This window comes from Fukomys damarensis, unplaced genomic scaffold, assembly GCF_012274545.1.
Source record: "Fukomys damarensis isolate Sample0158 unplaced genomic scaffold, DMR_v1.0_HiC HiC_scaffold_1, whole genome shotgun sequence".
Taxonomy (NCBI): domain Eukaryota; kingdom Metazoa; phylum Chordata; class Mammalia; order Rodentia; family Bathyergidae; genus Fukomys; species Fukomys damarensis.
This window is the reverse complement of record NW_022900913.1, coordinates 60438680-60454488: the sequence shown is the minus strand read 5'-3', so window position 1 is coordinate 60454488 and position 15809 is coordinate 60438680. Positions and strand designations below refer to the sequence as shown.

General features: G+C 31.8%; 1 protein-coding gene across 2 annotated transcripts in view; it reads left to right on the top strand.

Annotated features, from left to right (window-relative positions):
- Positions 1-15809, top strand: part of Ap3b1 (adaptor related protein complex 3 subunit beta 1) — a 234124-nt gene that overhangs the window by 59288 nt on the left and 159027 nt on the right. For both annotated transcript variants that reach the window (XM_010619098.1, XM_033761506.1), the window contains exon 7: positions 7547-7729. In XM_010619098.1, the coding sequence (XP_010617400.1) occupies positions 7547-7729 (183 nt within the window). The remainder of the gene's footprint in view (positions 1-7546; positions 7730-15809) is intronic.

Genomic DNA, 15809 nt, shown 5'->3' with positions numbered 1-15809 from the left:
TGGAGCTTCTGTGCCCACTTAATGACTTGAAACTACTGAGGAAAAGGATCCCAGCTCATTTTAGAATGCTATCACCCAGAAATACATGATATCTATGTGCAGCAGCCATGTAAGACAGTATTATAGTAATTACTGTCTAGCTATTGTTTTATGGATTAGCATATGGTTTGACCTGGAGAATGTTCGGTGTTCACCTGGGAAGAATATGTATTCTGCTTTTGTTGGGTAGAGTGTTCCATACATGTCTCTTAGGTCTAATTTTTTTTTTATAGAGTTGTTCAAATCTGCTGTCTCTATGTTGCTGTTATATCTAATGATTCTACCCATTACTGAAAGTGGGATATTGAAGTCTCTGTTCTGTTCTACCAGTGTTTGTTTCATATATGTAGGAGCTCTGATGTTGTTGCATATATATTTATAAATTTTTCTTATTATAAAATGTTCTTGGCAGGGGATTTAGCTCAGTGGTTTTGCCGCCTGCCTTGCAAGCGCAAGGACATTAGTTTGATCCCTGGTACCAAAAAAAAAAAAAGTTCTTTATCTCTAGTAACACTTGTTTTAAAGTCTCTTGTCTGACGTAAAGACAGCCATTGTAGCTTTCTTAAGATTGCTGTTTAAATTACACCTTCAACCTGTTTGTAATTTTTATTTTTATTTATTGTATGCCTCCTGTGGATAGCATATTGTTGGCCTCTTGTCTTTTAATACAGCTGACAATGTGACCTTTTGATTGGCTTGTCTAATTCATCCACATTAGATACTTAGATCTTCACTTGCCATTTTTCTTGTTTTTCTGTGTCTTGTGTATTTTTTGTTTCTTACTCCTCCTTTAGAACTTTTTTGGTCATTAAGAGAATATTTTAGTGAGCATTTAAAAATCCTTTAATAATTTTTAAATGATATGTCTTTGATAGTACTGTATTTTTTTCTTTTTTTAATTTTTATTTTTATTAGTACATGTTTGCAGTACCTAATAATTACATTCATCATGGGGAGTAGGTACCTATATATTATATATCTTAATTCTGTTTACATTCCCTTGCTCTCCTCTTTCTACTCCTCTCTCCATCACAGGGAGTTTGTACTTAGAATTTCATTTCTAGGCATAGCAACTTTGTTTTAGTCTAGAGTGTAACAGAAATCTTTATTGCACTTTTCTATAATCCAATTAATTCAATAAACGAGGAAAAAAAGAAAAAACAGAATGATCCTTTTGTCTTCTATATATGACAGACATTCTATCTGCTTCTAAGACCTGGATATTAAGCCATATTACTGATACTGTGATATACTTAATTATGGTAATTTTAAGTACTGAGTTTTGGGGCAACACCTTCCTTCTGTCTCTCTTAGAAAGTTATGTTTTTCTCAGTAAGTTCTTCTTTTTTTAAAAAATAGAGTTGCTTTTTGTCTACAGGACATTTGCTAAGTACTGTGGAGACTAGTAAGACCTATAAGAAATAGATCCCTCCTTTTAATGTAGCTTCCTATTATTTCTTGTCCATAGACAACAAGGAATTTGTTGGAATGTAAAGTGCGTGCGTGTGTGTGTGTGTGTGTGTGCGCGCGCGCGCGTGCGCGCGCACGCGCGATCGACCGCGTGCATGTCTTTCCAACAGGATACATTTTTTCATAGATGAAAACTGTAGCCTTAAGAATTATAGTTGAAGAAACAAGATATATCATGTAAAGGTACAAATTCCTACTGATGAATGTCATCATGTTGTATACCTAAAATGTACCAATAAACTTAAGAATTAAAAAAAAGAATTACCGTTGAATTTGTCTGAGATTCTACCATTTAGCCACTAAGTATCTGTGTGTGCTAAGTTTTCATAAGTTTTGGTCTCAAAATGTGTAGCTTTTATTTTATTACTTGATTTACTTATTCATTCTCCTTTTTTTTAATAGGATGACATCTAAAAATTGAGATAGTTTTACCTCCTTTTCTAGTTCCTAGGACTCTAGCTTCTCTCGTGTAATTATTCTGGCAGATACTGTCAGTGTAGCATTTAATAGATGATGAGCACTGTTGCCTTGTTTCAGTCTAAAGGAAGCTTGTATTGTGTTTGTACTTAGTAATATGGTCCTGAGGCTTTTCTTTACTTTTGAAAGAAAATAGTTTTGTAAGATATTTAAAGTTAGTTGATGTGAGTCTGTTTTTTTCCTGGTAACCAGTGAACATCTCAAAGTGTGCAAGTATTATTTCTGGCAAAATGCTTTTTTTTTAAGATTATAGTTTTTGATAATAATATTCAACTGTTACTTTCTTTGGAGAATCAAATTTTACATAAGTTGGACCTTTTTTGCCTGCCTTATATTTTAACTGCTGTCTCTATAAACATTTTTACTTCTTTATCTCATTTTCATTCTTCTAGTTCTTTTTCTACTTTTCTTTAATGCTCCTTACTAAATTATATCCCTTTACTTTGAATTTCTTTTGGTTTCCATCAACTACTGTTTCATTTCATTCCGATTTCTTTTGTTATTTTCTGTTGTTTTTGAATTTTGATTCATGCTCACTCTTTTCTATTTTCCAATGCTTCTTTGAGAGTATTTAATTCGCTGAAGTGTGTTATATATTACAGTTTCCTTTTGGTCTTGTCCTTGATTTTTTTGTGGGAAATTTTTACCAGTTGGATTGCTTTGATTTTCATTTTCTATTTTCGTACTTATATCGCTTGCATCTTTACATTTCTCTAAATAGGGTTGGTGGTCTCATTTTGCAGTAGCTTGCAAAATTCTGAGTATAAGAACACCCTCACACAATAGCAAAAAATTTTTTTCTTTTCTACGGTGTCTTTTTGCAGGGAGGGCATGCCCAGGAAGGGGCACATGTTAGATTATTCTTAAATGTATCTTGAAAGATTCTAAATTTCCCCCTCTAAATTCTTTTTCCCATTACCTCACAGAACATCTCTTCCCTTGCTTCTTTTTAATCTTTTTTCCCCCCTTCTCAAAAGTCCTTTTCCAAGATGTCCTGTCTTTTCCTTCCTTTATGTCTCTTTCCCGCAGTCTTTTCTGGATCTACAAGGAATCTTTTTCAATATTATTACTAGAGTTTGAGGGAGAAAACCTCAGCTAAGAGGTCCCGACAGACTGGTCACCCATTCCAAAATGCCAGACAGGGAGATAAGTACTGGAAAGGACCTTTGACCAGCATGGCCTTGCTGGGAAGGACAGAGACTCTCTGTGTCAAGATCTGTTTCTAGGGGCTGCTATAAACATTGAGTTTTTACAGCAAAGGCAGGAGTTTGGCCTTTGTATAGCTGGTCTGTTTTTGAACCTGGTAGGGTAGGTAGTCCTGATTAAGCTATGGTGTGGTTCACATTGTCTCAGGACTGGCTCTACGAGGTTTCTCCAGAGAAGTCCTCGTGGCTTGAGGACTTAGTCCACTCCCTCTGAGATGATTGCTTCTGCTTTGGGGTAGCAGTGGGGGCACTGACCTCAATGTGGGTTGGTCTCTGAGGCTCTGCTTTTCTGGAAGACTAAAGTAACTTGATTTAGGGCAGTAACTGGAGACTTCAAGGCAACACTGCAGAGGTCCAGAAAAGGACATTGTAAAAACTTGGCAGTTGGATATCCTTGTAAATAAATATTGCCTCAATTTTGAAGGGGAATGAGGTAAATTAGATAAATTTAGGGATAATAAGCCTCATATGTACAGTTTTTAAGCATATACTCTTTAAGTGGTTAACATGCCTATTTGCAGAGATTAGCAGGAATCTGACTCAAAGTTTTAAGGTGCTAAAGGAGACAATGAAATGAAGACAGAGAAACCAACTTTTTGTCTGCTTTAAATTGTCTGTTGGACAACTACAGTCCCAGTCTCTATATCCCTGTTACAAAAACCTTACAATTTTTCCCAATGAAATTATAAGGAAACATTTTATTTCTATTTTGTCATTATGATCAAATGTTATAATTTTTGTTCATGTAATTTTTATTATATTTTTGTTTATAATTTTATTGTATATTACTAGATTTTCACTGTTTTTGTCTGCCTTCTCAATTCAATGTTTTGAAAATTTTTAACTCTTTTTACAAACCTTTGCTAATGTTCACTTATGAATTTAATACTATGTTTTCCTTTAAAATAGAGAAGTCTATATTTGATGGGCAATTAGAGATTGAAGTGGACATTTCTTGTTTAAAATGCCTCAAAAGCAGTACAGTGTTTATTTCCTTGTCTTTTGAGATTAATTTCAAATAAATCTTTTTAATAGCATTTAAATTTCTTCCAGAAAACAGAATTTCTTACGAAGATAAATTAGGTAGTGCCTACTGAAAAACTGAGTTGTTTATATATTTTGTTGAAATAAAGTTTCCTCTCCTTAATTTTAGCTGCAATATTGTGTAAAATGAATAGATTGGTAGCTCATAGATAAAGCATAGAAGTAAGACACCATTTTATAAGTTATTGATTTAATGTTGGTAAAAGCTTCACTGTTATGGGCAAAGAAAATACACCCTTGAGTTTGTGCAGATGTTTTATTGTGATAGATCTATTATCCAGCTATTAGAAGATAAATGACTGATCTTTCCTATTTTCCATGCCTCAAGAAAATTGAAATAAGAAGGGGAATATCATTTGGGCTGTATGATTAGGGCGGGTTGGATGGCCATTAATTTAAGGAAAGAAAATCGTGGCAGCATTGGCCAACTTATACCATATTATCAATCAAACCTTGATGCACTTCTTGTGATGACCCAGCACTCTCAGGTTTTTGCAACGTTAATTAGAATTCATGACAAAATAGATGCAAGGAAACGTTTTGTACCCTTCATAATTTTATAGAAAATTTATTGTTATTAGAGGAACCATTTGCTTAGTGTGATTTTTTTCATTACCAGCTTGTCAACTAACATAGATAATCTGGAGAAAATATGAACCCCGTAGATGGGGTGTCACTCTTGTTGATGGTTCATGTAGTTTACCTTGGAGCACAGCTAATGGCTGAAGTTCATAGCAACAGCACAGAAAAACGTGGCAACCAAGGGGAGATAAATGAACCATGTTTATTGCTTTAATATAAAAAATACATAAATGGAAAACTGCATTTGAATTTGATGAGCTCATTGCTAGTTTTGTTGGAGTGATTTATGTTTCCTCTTATATGAAAAGCTACTATTGACATAGTGAGATGGAAATTAACTGTTTGCTTTTTGGAAACCAATACTTTTGGTTTTAAAATCTGAGTAGATCATTTTATTTTAATTCTGAGTGTTTTATAGAATATTGAACACTTAATCGACCAAAATTACCAATTCTTCTGCTAGTGTTTAGCCTAAGGTCAAATTATTAAAACTGTGCAATGAAGTAAATATCCAAAATGGGCAGTTTTTGTTTTGTAGATGTACTTTCTTTACATTTTTTCTAATTATTTTAATGTTTCTTCAAGCCTTATTTGTATTTACATACTTTCTTTTTCTTTTAATGATATTTGGTACTACTTGAGAATGTGTTAGTGCTTTGCAGTTGTTCTACACTTGATCTTAGCTAAAAGGCCAAGAAGTAATTGCACTTGTTCTATACTTACAATTTTTTTTTTTTTTTTTTACCAGTGATTGAACTTGAGTCCTTGCGCTTGTGAAGCAGGCAGTGAAACCACTGAGCTAAAAACTCCCAGCCAAATACTCACAACTTTTGGTTTAGTAAATTTAATACTTTGTGGTAGCTGATTTTCCATTTAATTGTTAAGTGTCTAAACACATTTGGAGAAAAAATTTCTAGGTTTATGTATAATAACTTTATGTAGCATTTTTAAAATTAAAGGAGTCCTTGCGCTTGTGAAGCAGGCAGTGAAACCACTGAGCTAAAAACTCCCAGCCAAATACTCACAACTTTTGGTTTAGTAAATTTAATACTTTGTGGTAGCTGATTTTCCATTTAATTGTTAAGTGTCTAAACACATTTGGAGAAAAAATTTCTAGGTTTATGTATAATAACTTTATGTAGCATTTTTAAAATTAAAGCTGTTTAGTTAATTTCATAAATTCTAAGGAAGGGGTGCTTTATTTTTATCTTTTAACATGCTTTACCAATTGATATAAATATTGTAATATTGGTATATGTATAAATATAGAAATGTTTATATCTCACAAATCATAAATTATGCAGTCTGATATTGCAAATTTAGTTGTTTTAAGAGATTTTAAAATTTTACTAATTGTAGTCTTAAAGAAATACGATTATCACAGAATAATTTTTGAAAAGTAATTTATGTAGAAGACATAAAAATGTGGAGTTGAAAACGTGCACTTAACTTTCCATATCAATAGCAAATAGAAAATTATACATATGATGCATTTTTATTTAGTTCACACAAATAATCAATTCTTTGCTTTTTCGATTGAGGTGCATACATGCTGGGGCCAGCAGGCACCAGTACATGGGCAGGGCTGGAGTCAATAAATGCGGCTTCACGTTTATACTGATTGGTAATTCATAAAATCCCCACAGGACTTGAAACTTGTTTAGCATAATAGCAAGTCTATATTCTGAGCTGTTTTCTTTCGATTGTATTGTTGGTTGCATATTAATAAACTAAATGTTGGCCAAGTAGGGGGAAAACACTCAAAATATGAATATCATTGTAGCTAATATTTTTCAAAAAGTACCATTTCAGTAAGTTATATTTCTATTTAATTGCTTATTTTAAGTCATTGGGGAAATTTTAGTCACAGAAATGAAGATTCCCTTGTGATCAGAAAGAGTATGATATTAATTTATTTTTCAGAACTGTATTGTTGCCTAACTGCACGTACATCAGTGGTATATACATAGAAATATTTGTGTATTATATATTCTGCTTACCTTGTATCTTCATACTAAAGGAGTCTTAGTTTTACCTAAAACTTATACAAGCATGATAGTTCCAAAAAGCCAGCATTTATGATTCATTAATTGATCCTGGGGGAAGTTGTCTTTTTTGGATAACATTATTCCAGCTGACACACATTATTATAAAAGTAATAATGATTTATTAAAATTTCAGCTAATGTGTTTACTTTGTAAATTATATTGGTAAAATTGGGTTGTAATATATAAGATTTGGAAGTATTTTTGATTTAAAAACATGAGTTTCTCATTTTTTTTTTAAAGTTCACTGTGAAACTATTTTCACTTAAAACTGATAGAAGTGTGATCTTTGTTTAGATTATATTGTTGGCAACTAAGAAATGAATCTTTAGATTACAATTTAGATTTAAGAATTGTTCATTAAAAATGTGAATGATTAATGTTTAATCCAAGTGTAAACAGTTTATTGGAATTTAACCTGATGAAATAAAAAATTATCAGGACACATCTGTACAGAAAGCATTAATATTCCAAATGTAATAACTACAATTATTTTAATATGTAATAACTGCAAGTATTAAAATTATTTTTTGAGTGATACCTATACTTTAAAATTTGTTATTTAAACAAGAACATTCATTTTAATTGAATAAGAAAATACTTTATTGTTATAACACTGATTACATTACTGTAATATGGACAGAAAACTGTTTTTAATGAGTTGTTATTTTTTTTCTCTTTTAGCTGGTAGCTGGCAGTGTTGTGATGGCTTTTGAAGAAGTATGCCCTGATAGAATAGACCTGATTCACAAGAATTACCGCAAGCTATGTAACTTACTAGTTGACGTAGAAGAGTGGGGGCAGGTGGTCATAATCCACATGCTAACTCGTTATGCTCGTACACAGTTTGTCAGCCCTTGGAAAGAGGTAAGTGTCAGTCTTTTACTTACAGAGCATACTAAGAGAACGAAGAACTTTAAAAATGTATACAAAAATGAAGAGTAATAATATATAGAAGTCTGCCTATTAAGCACTCAGTTCTTTCATAAAAGCAGAAAAGCAATTTAAAAAAATCTAAGAATGATCCTTTACATTGCCAATGATACATATTTAATGGCCTAGTGTATAAACTTTTAGTATGACACCTGGCAAAATGCCTTTGTTAGGAATAGTTGCAGATACAGTGTTTACAGTGACATTGCCAAACCATGACAATTTTTATTTTTTGGTTAGGAGTTTCAAACCTTTGAGCTGTAGTTATTATACATATTCATTTGTAAAGTAGATAATGTTAGTCCCCTATAGAGTGACTTTTTACCTTAGATAATTAATTTCTTGCCCAGATAAATACTGTTGAACTTGCTAATTTTTCTTAGTTTTATATTTCTAAAATATTTCATTTTTCCACTTGAACTAGTTGTATCTTAGCAAAATTAATAAATATGCTTTAAAATGAAGTTATTTATTTTCTTCTGCAGATTAACATTAGAATCATGTCTTGCTCTTTTTGTTATGTAAGAATTTAGAAACATTTAATTTTATTGCATAGTTCATGATACAGCTCAGTCAGTATGTATATTTAAGAATGAAATGTAAATTTTAAACTTGGTTAAAGAAATTTTTAAGTATTTTGAGATGCCATATGTACCTTATCCTTGGATGTTTTTCCTTTGTAAAATGTATTATAGATTATAAGTATTGCTGATTATAAGAATCAGTTAAGAAATATAAGATTAAGAAAAAACCCTACTGTGTTAAAGTGGTTTATATGCAAACTTATGAATAGGCCTTGAGTGCTTAATACATCTTGTTTTTGTTAATTAGAAGTAATATTGAAGTGAGAGAAAAATGTACATAAAATTGAAAAAATGTTTATTACATATGCTTTAGATAATATCAAATTTATAAATAATTATAAAACTGTTTTATCAGTTTTTCTAAGTTAGTATTTGTTGACATTAAAAACTATTTAAAATGTTTATCCAAAACATTGTCAAGTTGATTTCATCCCTATTATTTATTTATTTAGCATAGGATATTGAACCTAGGGCTGCACACATGCTTAGCACATGCTTTACTACTGAACTATACCATTGGCCCCCTCAATTTTAATTTTAACAAAGTAGTTGTAATTTTTTTTTCCCTTGTGGTACTGGGGATCAAACTCAGGACTTTGCACTTGCAGGGCAGGCGTGATGCCAGTGAGTTAAATTCTCAGCCCCAACTAGTTTCGATCTTAAAGATTAATGTATAGTTTGAATTAGTAATACACAAAAACTTTTACCACAAGGCTCTCCTAAACTGATGAAAATTCCTGTCTTTGGGTACTTTTATTTTACAAAATTATTTACAAAGATTTATTTATCTTTGACCAAAGTACAGTTTTGAAGGCACTTTTGCTAAATTAAGTTACCATGTATGATGAAAGGATCTTGTTCTTTTGATGGTGTGTTTAACAAGAGATTTCTGTTACTTGTAGCTTATTAGTTTGACTTCAGCTAGTTTCTTTGAAAAGTGTTGCTCAGTTTTTTTCCCCTATTTTGTAAGTTTATAGGTATTTTTGGCATATGTAATGATTATCATTGTCAAATGATTTTCATTAGACATATACAAATAAGTGACTTTCCCTTGTTAGACATTGGAGCTTAATTAAGTCTATGCTTTATTTACCGTATTTTCTAAAATTTCTAAAATATGTTTTTATAGTTTTGCTTTTCTGTTCCTTGAATTTTACTTTATCTTTAAATATATATTTTGTGTATAGACAAAGCTATATACAAAAGCAAAAAAAGTTGAAATCTACTCTGTGATATACATTTATTCTTTTGAGAGATAATTTGAAGACTTTGGTCAATATTCACTCTGTATTTTCACATGTTAACAGCATAAGCATTAATTATTAAATATATAGAGAAAATCTGGTTATTCTTAGTATACTTGAATTGGTCATTTATTCTCTTTGCCATCTGAGTTTGGCACTGTTCTAAATGCTGTGGTTATTAAACTAAGTTAGTGGTTTTTCAAATATGCTTTTTGGCCCTGTGGCTGCTGTTTAGAGTTTTGCTACAGAACAACCACTGTGTGTGTATGGGGTGGGGGGCAGTGCTGCTGAGCCTTGCTTGGCTGGCCTTTCAAATGATGTTGCATATGATTTCTTTTGAGAAAGATTCCTTGGCTTAAAGAAAAAAGAAGAGAATAAAGAAAACGCTAGTAAACTGTGGTCAAATTTTTTTTCTAGTTATAAAAGTATATGGTAAAATAGTTTACTTTTCATAACCTCTTGGTTGACACTTAAGAGGCAATTTATTGACAACCATTTAATTTCAGTTATTCTGGTAGTTTGAATTTTATTTTAGAGAAACCATTTTACTTTATTTATTAACTTAAGGTGCTATCAGTTGACCTCAATCCATAGAAGAATTGTTCTTTGATTGTTAAGTTAATGAGTCTTATTGAGCCCAGAACAATTAAGGTAATACCTCTGCCTGTATGTTTAATTATATATTTTGTTCAGAAGCAGACTGTTTTATTGTAGAAGAAAATTAGAGGTTGTGATCCATGCTAAGTTCTTTGTTCAAGTACCTTTTATAAAACTAAGGTTCAGATAGGTGATCAACACATGGACCATGTCCGTGCTTTCCCCCTTTCTGCTAGTACATGTTTGCCTTTCTCTGATTGTCTCTTTGTTTTCCTGAGAAACTTTGGAGTGATCATTCCATCCATTTGTAATTTTAGAGGCTTTCTATCTTAGAGCTCCTGTTGCTTCCAGCTCTTCAGGACTCTACATAGCAGTTGTAGGATTAGAAATTGGCAGATTGAATCACAAAGCCATTTTAAATCATAGCTGGAACCAACTATTAAGTATTTGGCATTTCTGTCATCTGGTTTACATAATATAAAAAGCACACCATGTAAAGAATGGCTAAGATTATTACTGAATAGAAAAACAAAGTAGAATAGTACTCCAGAGAGTCAGTGCTGAGCGGCTGCCATCCTTTTTATCTTTTTGCCACCAGTACTTTTGTGGAATCAGGAGAGAGATGTCTTCCTTATTTAACATTTTCTCTCACATATAAAAAAGTCACTCACATAAATGTTGTGTCAACATCATTTTACTGTAAATCAAGGGCCATTTGGGAAAAATCATGTCAATAAAAAATATATTGATTTAGGGGTATGGGGAAAAATGAGAACACCGATCTGTCATGTAAAGCTATAAGATCCCAGTGATGAATGTAACTGTACTGTATACTTTAAAAGTGCCAATAAACTCAATACAGTAAAAAAATTTTAAAAGGTCATCATATCACATTTATTGACATCTTTAACAGTTTATCTAAAAAGAGAAAATATGAAAATGGTGCAGTGATACTTTATACATTGCAACTTACTTTGTTGAACTTTATTGTGTATTATTTTACTTTACTATTTATTTATTGTATTTTTATAGGGCAGTCATAATTATTAGGCCTATTTTGTAGGTGAAGAAACTGAGATACAGATTTTAACAATCTACCTAAGATAAAAGGTGCTTACAAAAGGTAGATCTAGAAACAGTTACCCCAATTACCAAGCCATTGTTTTTTCCCTTATATGCTATTATATTGTTTAAATTAAAACCTTTACTGTTTTCCATTATAAGTTTTTGTGTGTTTGTTTATTGTGTTCTTGTTAAAACTAACTTGAAGCCCTAGTCCATAGTGCTCAGTCATTGAAGTAAGCTAACAACTATAATTAAATTTGCTTTTCAAAGAGAAGAATCACCCTTCTCACTGAATTTTTAAAAACATTTGTTTTTGGTAATATACTTGAAGGGGAGAAAAAAATTGTGAGGATTTGGAAATCTGTGGAAGTGCTTTTTGAGATGAGCTGATGCACATACCTTTGTCAGTAAGTTCTCAAATGAACACATCATATACAAACAAACTTCTTCAGGGCAGAAGAGATTTTAATTTAGTTTATTTGCATCATTATAGATCAGTATTTAGGCTGTTTATATGTAAATGTATGATTTGAGGAACAATTAAGTGTTGACAAAGTAGATTGCAGTCATATCAATTGCACTGTGTTTTCCATAATTTTTCTAACTGACATCTTTGATGATAAATAGAGGATGCCAAGTCAAAGCCGATTATCCAGTGCACTAGGAATTCATGGGGCTGTCAGGGAGAAGACCGATTGACTTTAAATTTACATATTAATGAGAAGATTTGTTAAGAGGGTGCTTGACTATAGAAAATAACAGCGCATTTATAGGGCACGACATTTTATAAATAAAGCTGATGCAGGAAAATGGAAATTAAACCTTTTAGGTTAATAAATTCAAGAGACTGGTAAAATGCGTATTTGCATTTTTATTTTCTTAAATTTACCTTGCTCTATGCGGTTCATATGGGTTGTTTTTATTCTAGGGCAGGTTTGTTTAATTTCTAAGGTTATAAAATTACAAAAGTATTTTATTTCTCATGCAAGCCTATTATGGGAAAACACTTGAAGCATAACTAGTTCTCTAACACTAATATTACTTTTGTAAAAATAATAGATTTAAAAATCATTATAAAACACAAAATAAATGTTAAGAGCAATTTAAAAGAAAACCAAACCCTTTGGTGGCATTAATTGTAAACTGAGATGAAGTTGACATTGATACCTGACAAGAATATTTTTACTTTTGTTAACGTAACTCTTTAAAATTGAACTTTGTCAAGGGCATGACAGTTTTTTTAGAATTATCAAAAATATTTTCAGTAATTTGGAACATAAAGCTAAATACTCTAATTACTTTTGAGAATATAAATATAGGTAATATAATTCTAATGGCAGTATTTATGTAATTTTGAAACTTGGAATAATTACTTTGTCTCTCAGTATATTTGTACTTTAATTTTAAATCCTTATATATGTTGAAGAAAGTTCTAATTTTAGAATCTTGTTTAAAGTATTTTCAATAAAATCTTGTTTTTTCAGAGGTTTCTAGAAAATTAGAACTCATCAAAATGCAAAATTCACATATATAGTTGTTGATTATCAATTTTCTGTTAAATTCAAAGGTACTTGGTGCAAGTGCCTCATGTAGGTCTTGCCCTAAAGGACCAAGATGTAGTAAATTGTTTTTACTGAGTCTTAGTTTCAGTACAGGTTTTTTTTGTGGAACAATTTTGGATTTTATCTTATCAATGAACTCTTACTAGTTAATTATTTTCAGGGAATTATAAAGGATAAAATGAAGAGTTGTGTGGAACCTATGCTTTACAGTACAAATAAAATCTGTCATGCACTCCAATAGGCACCACTTGACAAAGAGTTCAATATATAGAGTGATGTGTGATCAGGGGCCATGAGCTGATAGAATGGCATCTCTCTCAGTGGTTATAGAGCATTTGACTTAAAGATTCTTTAGTATTTTTGTTGTTAATAATTTATTCTTGAATTATTTAAAATTCGTGAAATTTCCTGTTTAAAAATAATTTCATCCAAGTAACATACACATGTTGTTTGAAAGTCAAATAATGTTTATATGGGTTATAAAAACCATTTTCTTATCCTATCTTTTCCCATACCTGAATTAGCTACTTTAAATTCTTTTAGCTTTTCATGAATGTGTGTGCATGTAATATAGGTGAAAAAATGTAACTCAACCTGCTAGATGTCAGACTTGCCAAATTCATGTTCCCCAAAATTGAAGAATGAATTCTAAGGAACAATAGAAGTTAAGAATTGGAAAATTTATTGTGAGAGATAGCTCCAGAGAAAAAAGAGGGAACCCAAAAGTGGGTTGCCACCAAGGCTGTTTGTTAAGGATAATTTATATAGCAAAGTCATAATGTGGGTACAGTGTGGGTCAAACTGTAATCAACCTGCAGGATTGCAAGTATAGCTGGATAGTTAATATTGGCCCTATAGGGAAGCGGGTCTCCTAGTAAGGGTACATGGAAAGAACAAAGACCTTTTAAGGAAGAGATGGATTGGGAGATCCTGGTCACCCACCTGGCTGACTGATGTCTATCTAGACTTTATTGAACCAGTTGAGTTTAATCTTTAATTTATTGCTTATTGCTCAGGGAGACATGTGGGCCTGGTCATCCCATCTTTATCTTGAGGCCTGGCCTATGGCAGATGCGCCTCCAGCCACAGTTGTGATGTGTTCTCATCTTCTGCACTGACTCCTCAAAGGCCCTGTCTGCCTATAATGGTTTTACCTAATTTAGCTGTCTATATTACCTGTGTGTGTGTTTACCTTTCTCCATTTGTTTCTTTTTAAAAAAAAAATTTTAAAGGGTCTTGCTATGTAGTCCAGGCTAGACTTAAGCTTACTATGTGACTATCCATACTGGCTTTGAATTTGAGGCAGTTCTCTTGCCCCAGCCTTCCAGGAAGATGCCATGGTTACAGGGATGTGCCACCATTCCTGGCAGCCTGTATTTCTAAGTAATCAACATATATTAGTATTTCTTGATTTGTCAAAGATTATAGACTTCCTATTAAAGAAATGAAGATTTCTTTATTCTTTTCCACAATTTTAAGTTTCAGCTATTAGTTTCTCTGAACCTGAACCATTTTTTGTGTTTATTACAGTATAGACCTCCTATGTTGAATTCATCTGAAAGTGTCTTGATTTTATTTTTATTTTTGAAGAAACATACTGCTCCATATAGAATGTTGTTGACATTTTCTTTCAACAATTTAAAGATATTCTTTTGTCTTTTAGACTCCATTCTTTCTGATCAGAAGTTAGTTTTAACTATAGTTCTTCTGTATATAGTGTTTTTTATATGTACCTCCTTTCAAGAATTTTCTCAAGATTCATGGAATAAAAGTATTAAAATTCATTTAAAAAGTTACACATTAAAATTTTGTAAAATTAACCATAGTATAGAAATGCACCAATCTCACACTTAAAATTTCAATATTTCATGGATAAAGTCCTCTCTCATTTTTTGCCTAGGTTTGATTGTTCTACAGTGCTGTGAGATTGTCCATTTTTAAAATAGATTTCCAGAGAATTAAGACAGTCAGTGCATCTGAGCAGTGAAAGCTGAAACTATAATTCATTAAATTGTAGCTTTTTGTGTTCATCTGCTTTCACGACTCTTTTGATTTGAGAAATTTGGTTTTGATGTGTATCGGTGTGATTTTCCTTTTATTTATCTTTAGCTATGTTTTGTGGGTCTATAAATTTATTTTTTGTTTTTATATATTTGGGCTGGGAATGTTACTCAGTTTTAAAGTGATTATCCAGCATAGGCAAGGCTCTGGGTTTGGTTCCCAGTATGCACACATGCACACACATAAACACACCCCTTAGACTAAATTTGGAATTTAAAATTTTTATTTTTGGGGACTTCATTTACAAGTATTTTGGGTTGTATGATATCAATGCACACAGCTCTTGAGACTGTTCACTTTTTTAAAAACTTGTTTTCCCCATTGAATAATTTTCTGTTGCTCTCTCTTCAGATTTCTTGATGTTGTTTACAGCCTTTTGTCAGCCCCATTCAGTATATTTTTTAATTTAATCATTGTGTAGAATTTTTATTTGGCCCTTCATATAATGTCCTATTCCTGCTGTTTCCTGTTTATTCAACATGTCTGTATTGCCTTATATTTAATATTTTGGAGATATATACTCTGTGTGTGTGTGTGTGTGTGTGTGTGTGTGTGTGTGTGTAAAAGTTGCTTTAGAGTTCTTGTTTAGTAATGGCCTCCTCTGGGTTACCTTAAGAGTAGTTGTGGAAAAACTAACATGACAGTAAACACTTAAGTGACCACAGATGGCAGACTATATTGTTGTCAAAAATTGCCTAGTGATGTGTATAAGTAAGCAAGAAACTAAAGCTCACATGTGGCAACAAGAAACACTGGTGAAGGTATAGAATTTAAGTTAGAGTCACTGTATTATAGTATTTAAAGTGTCCAGTTTTCTGCAAAGGAATTAGGAGACATGTAAAGAAAATTTGGTTGATTAAAGGAAAAAAGAAATAATGGAAATGGTATCTGAGAAGAAACA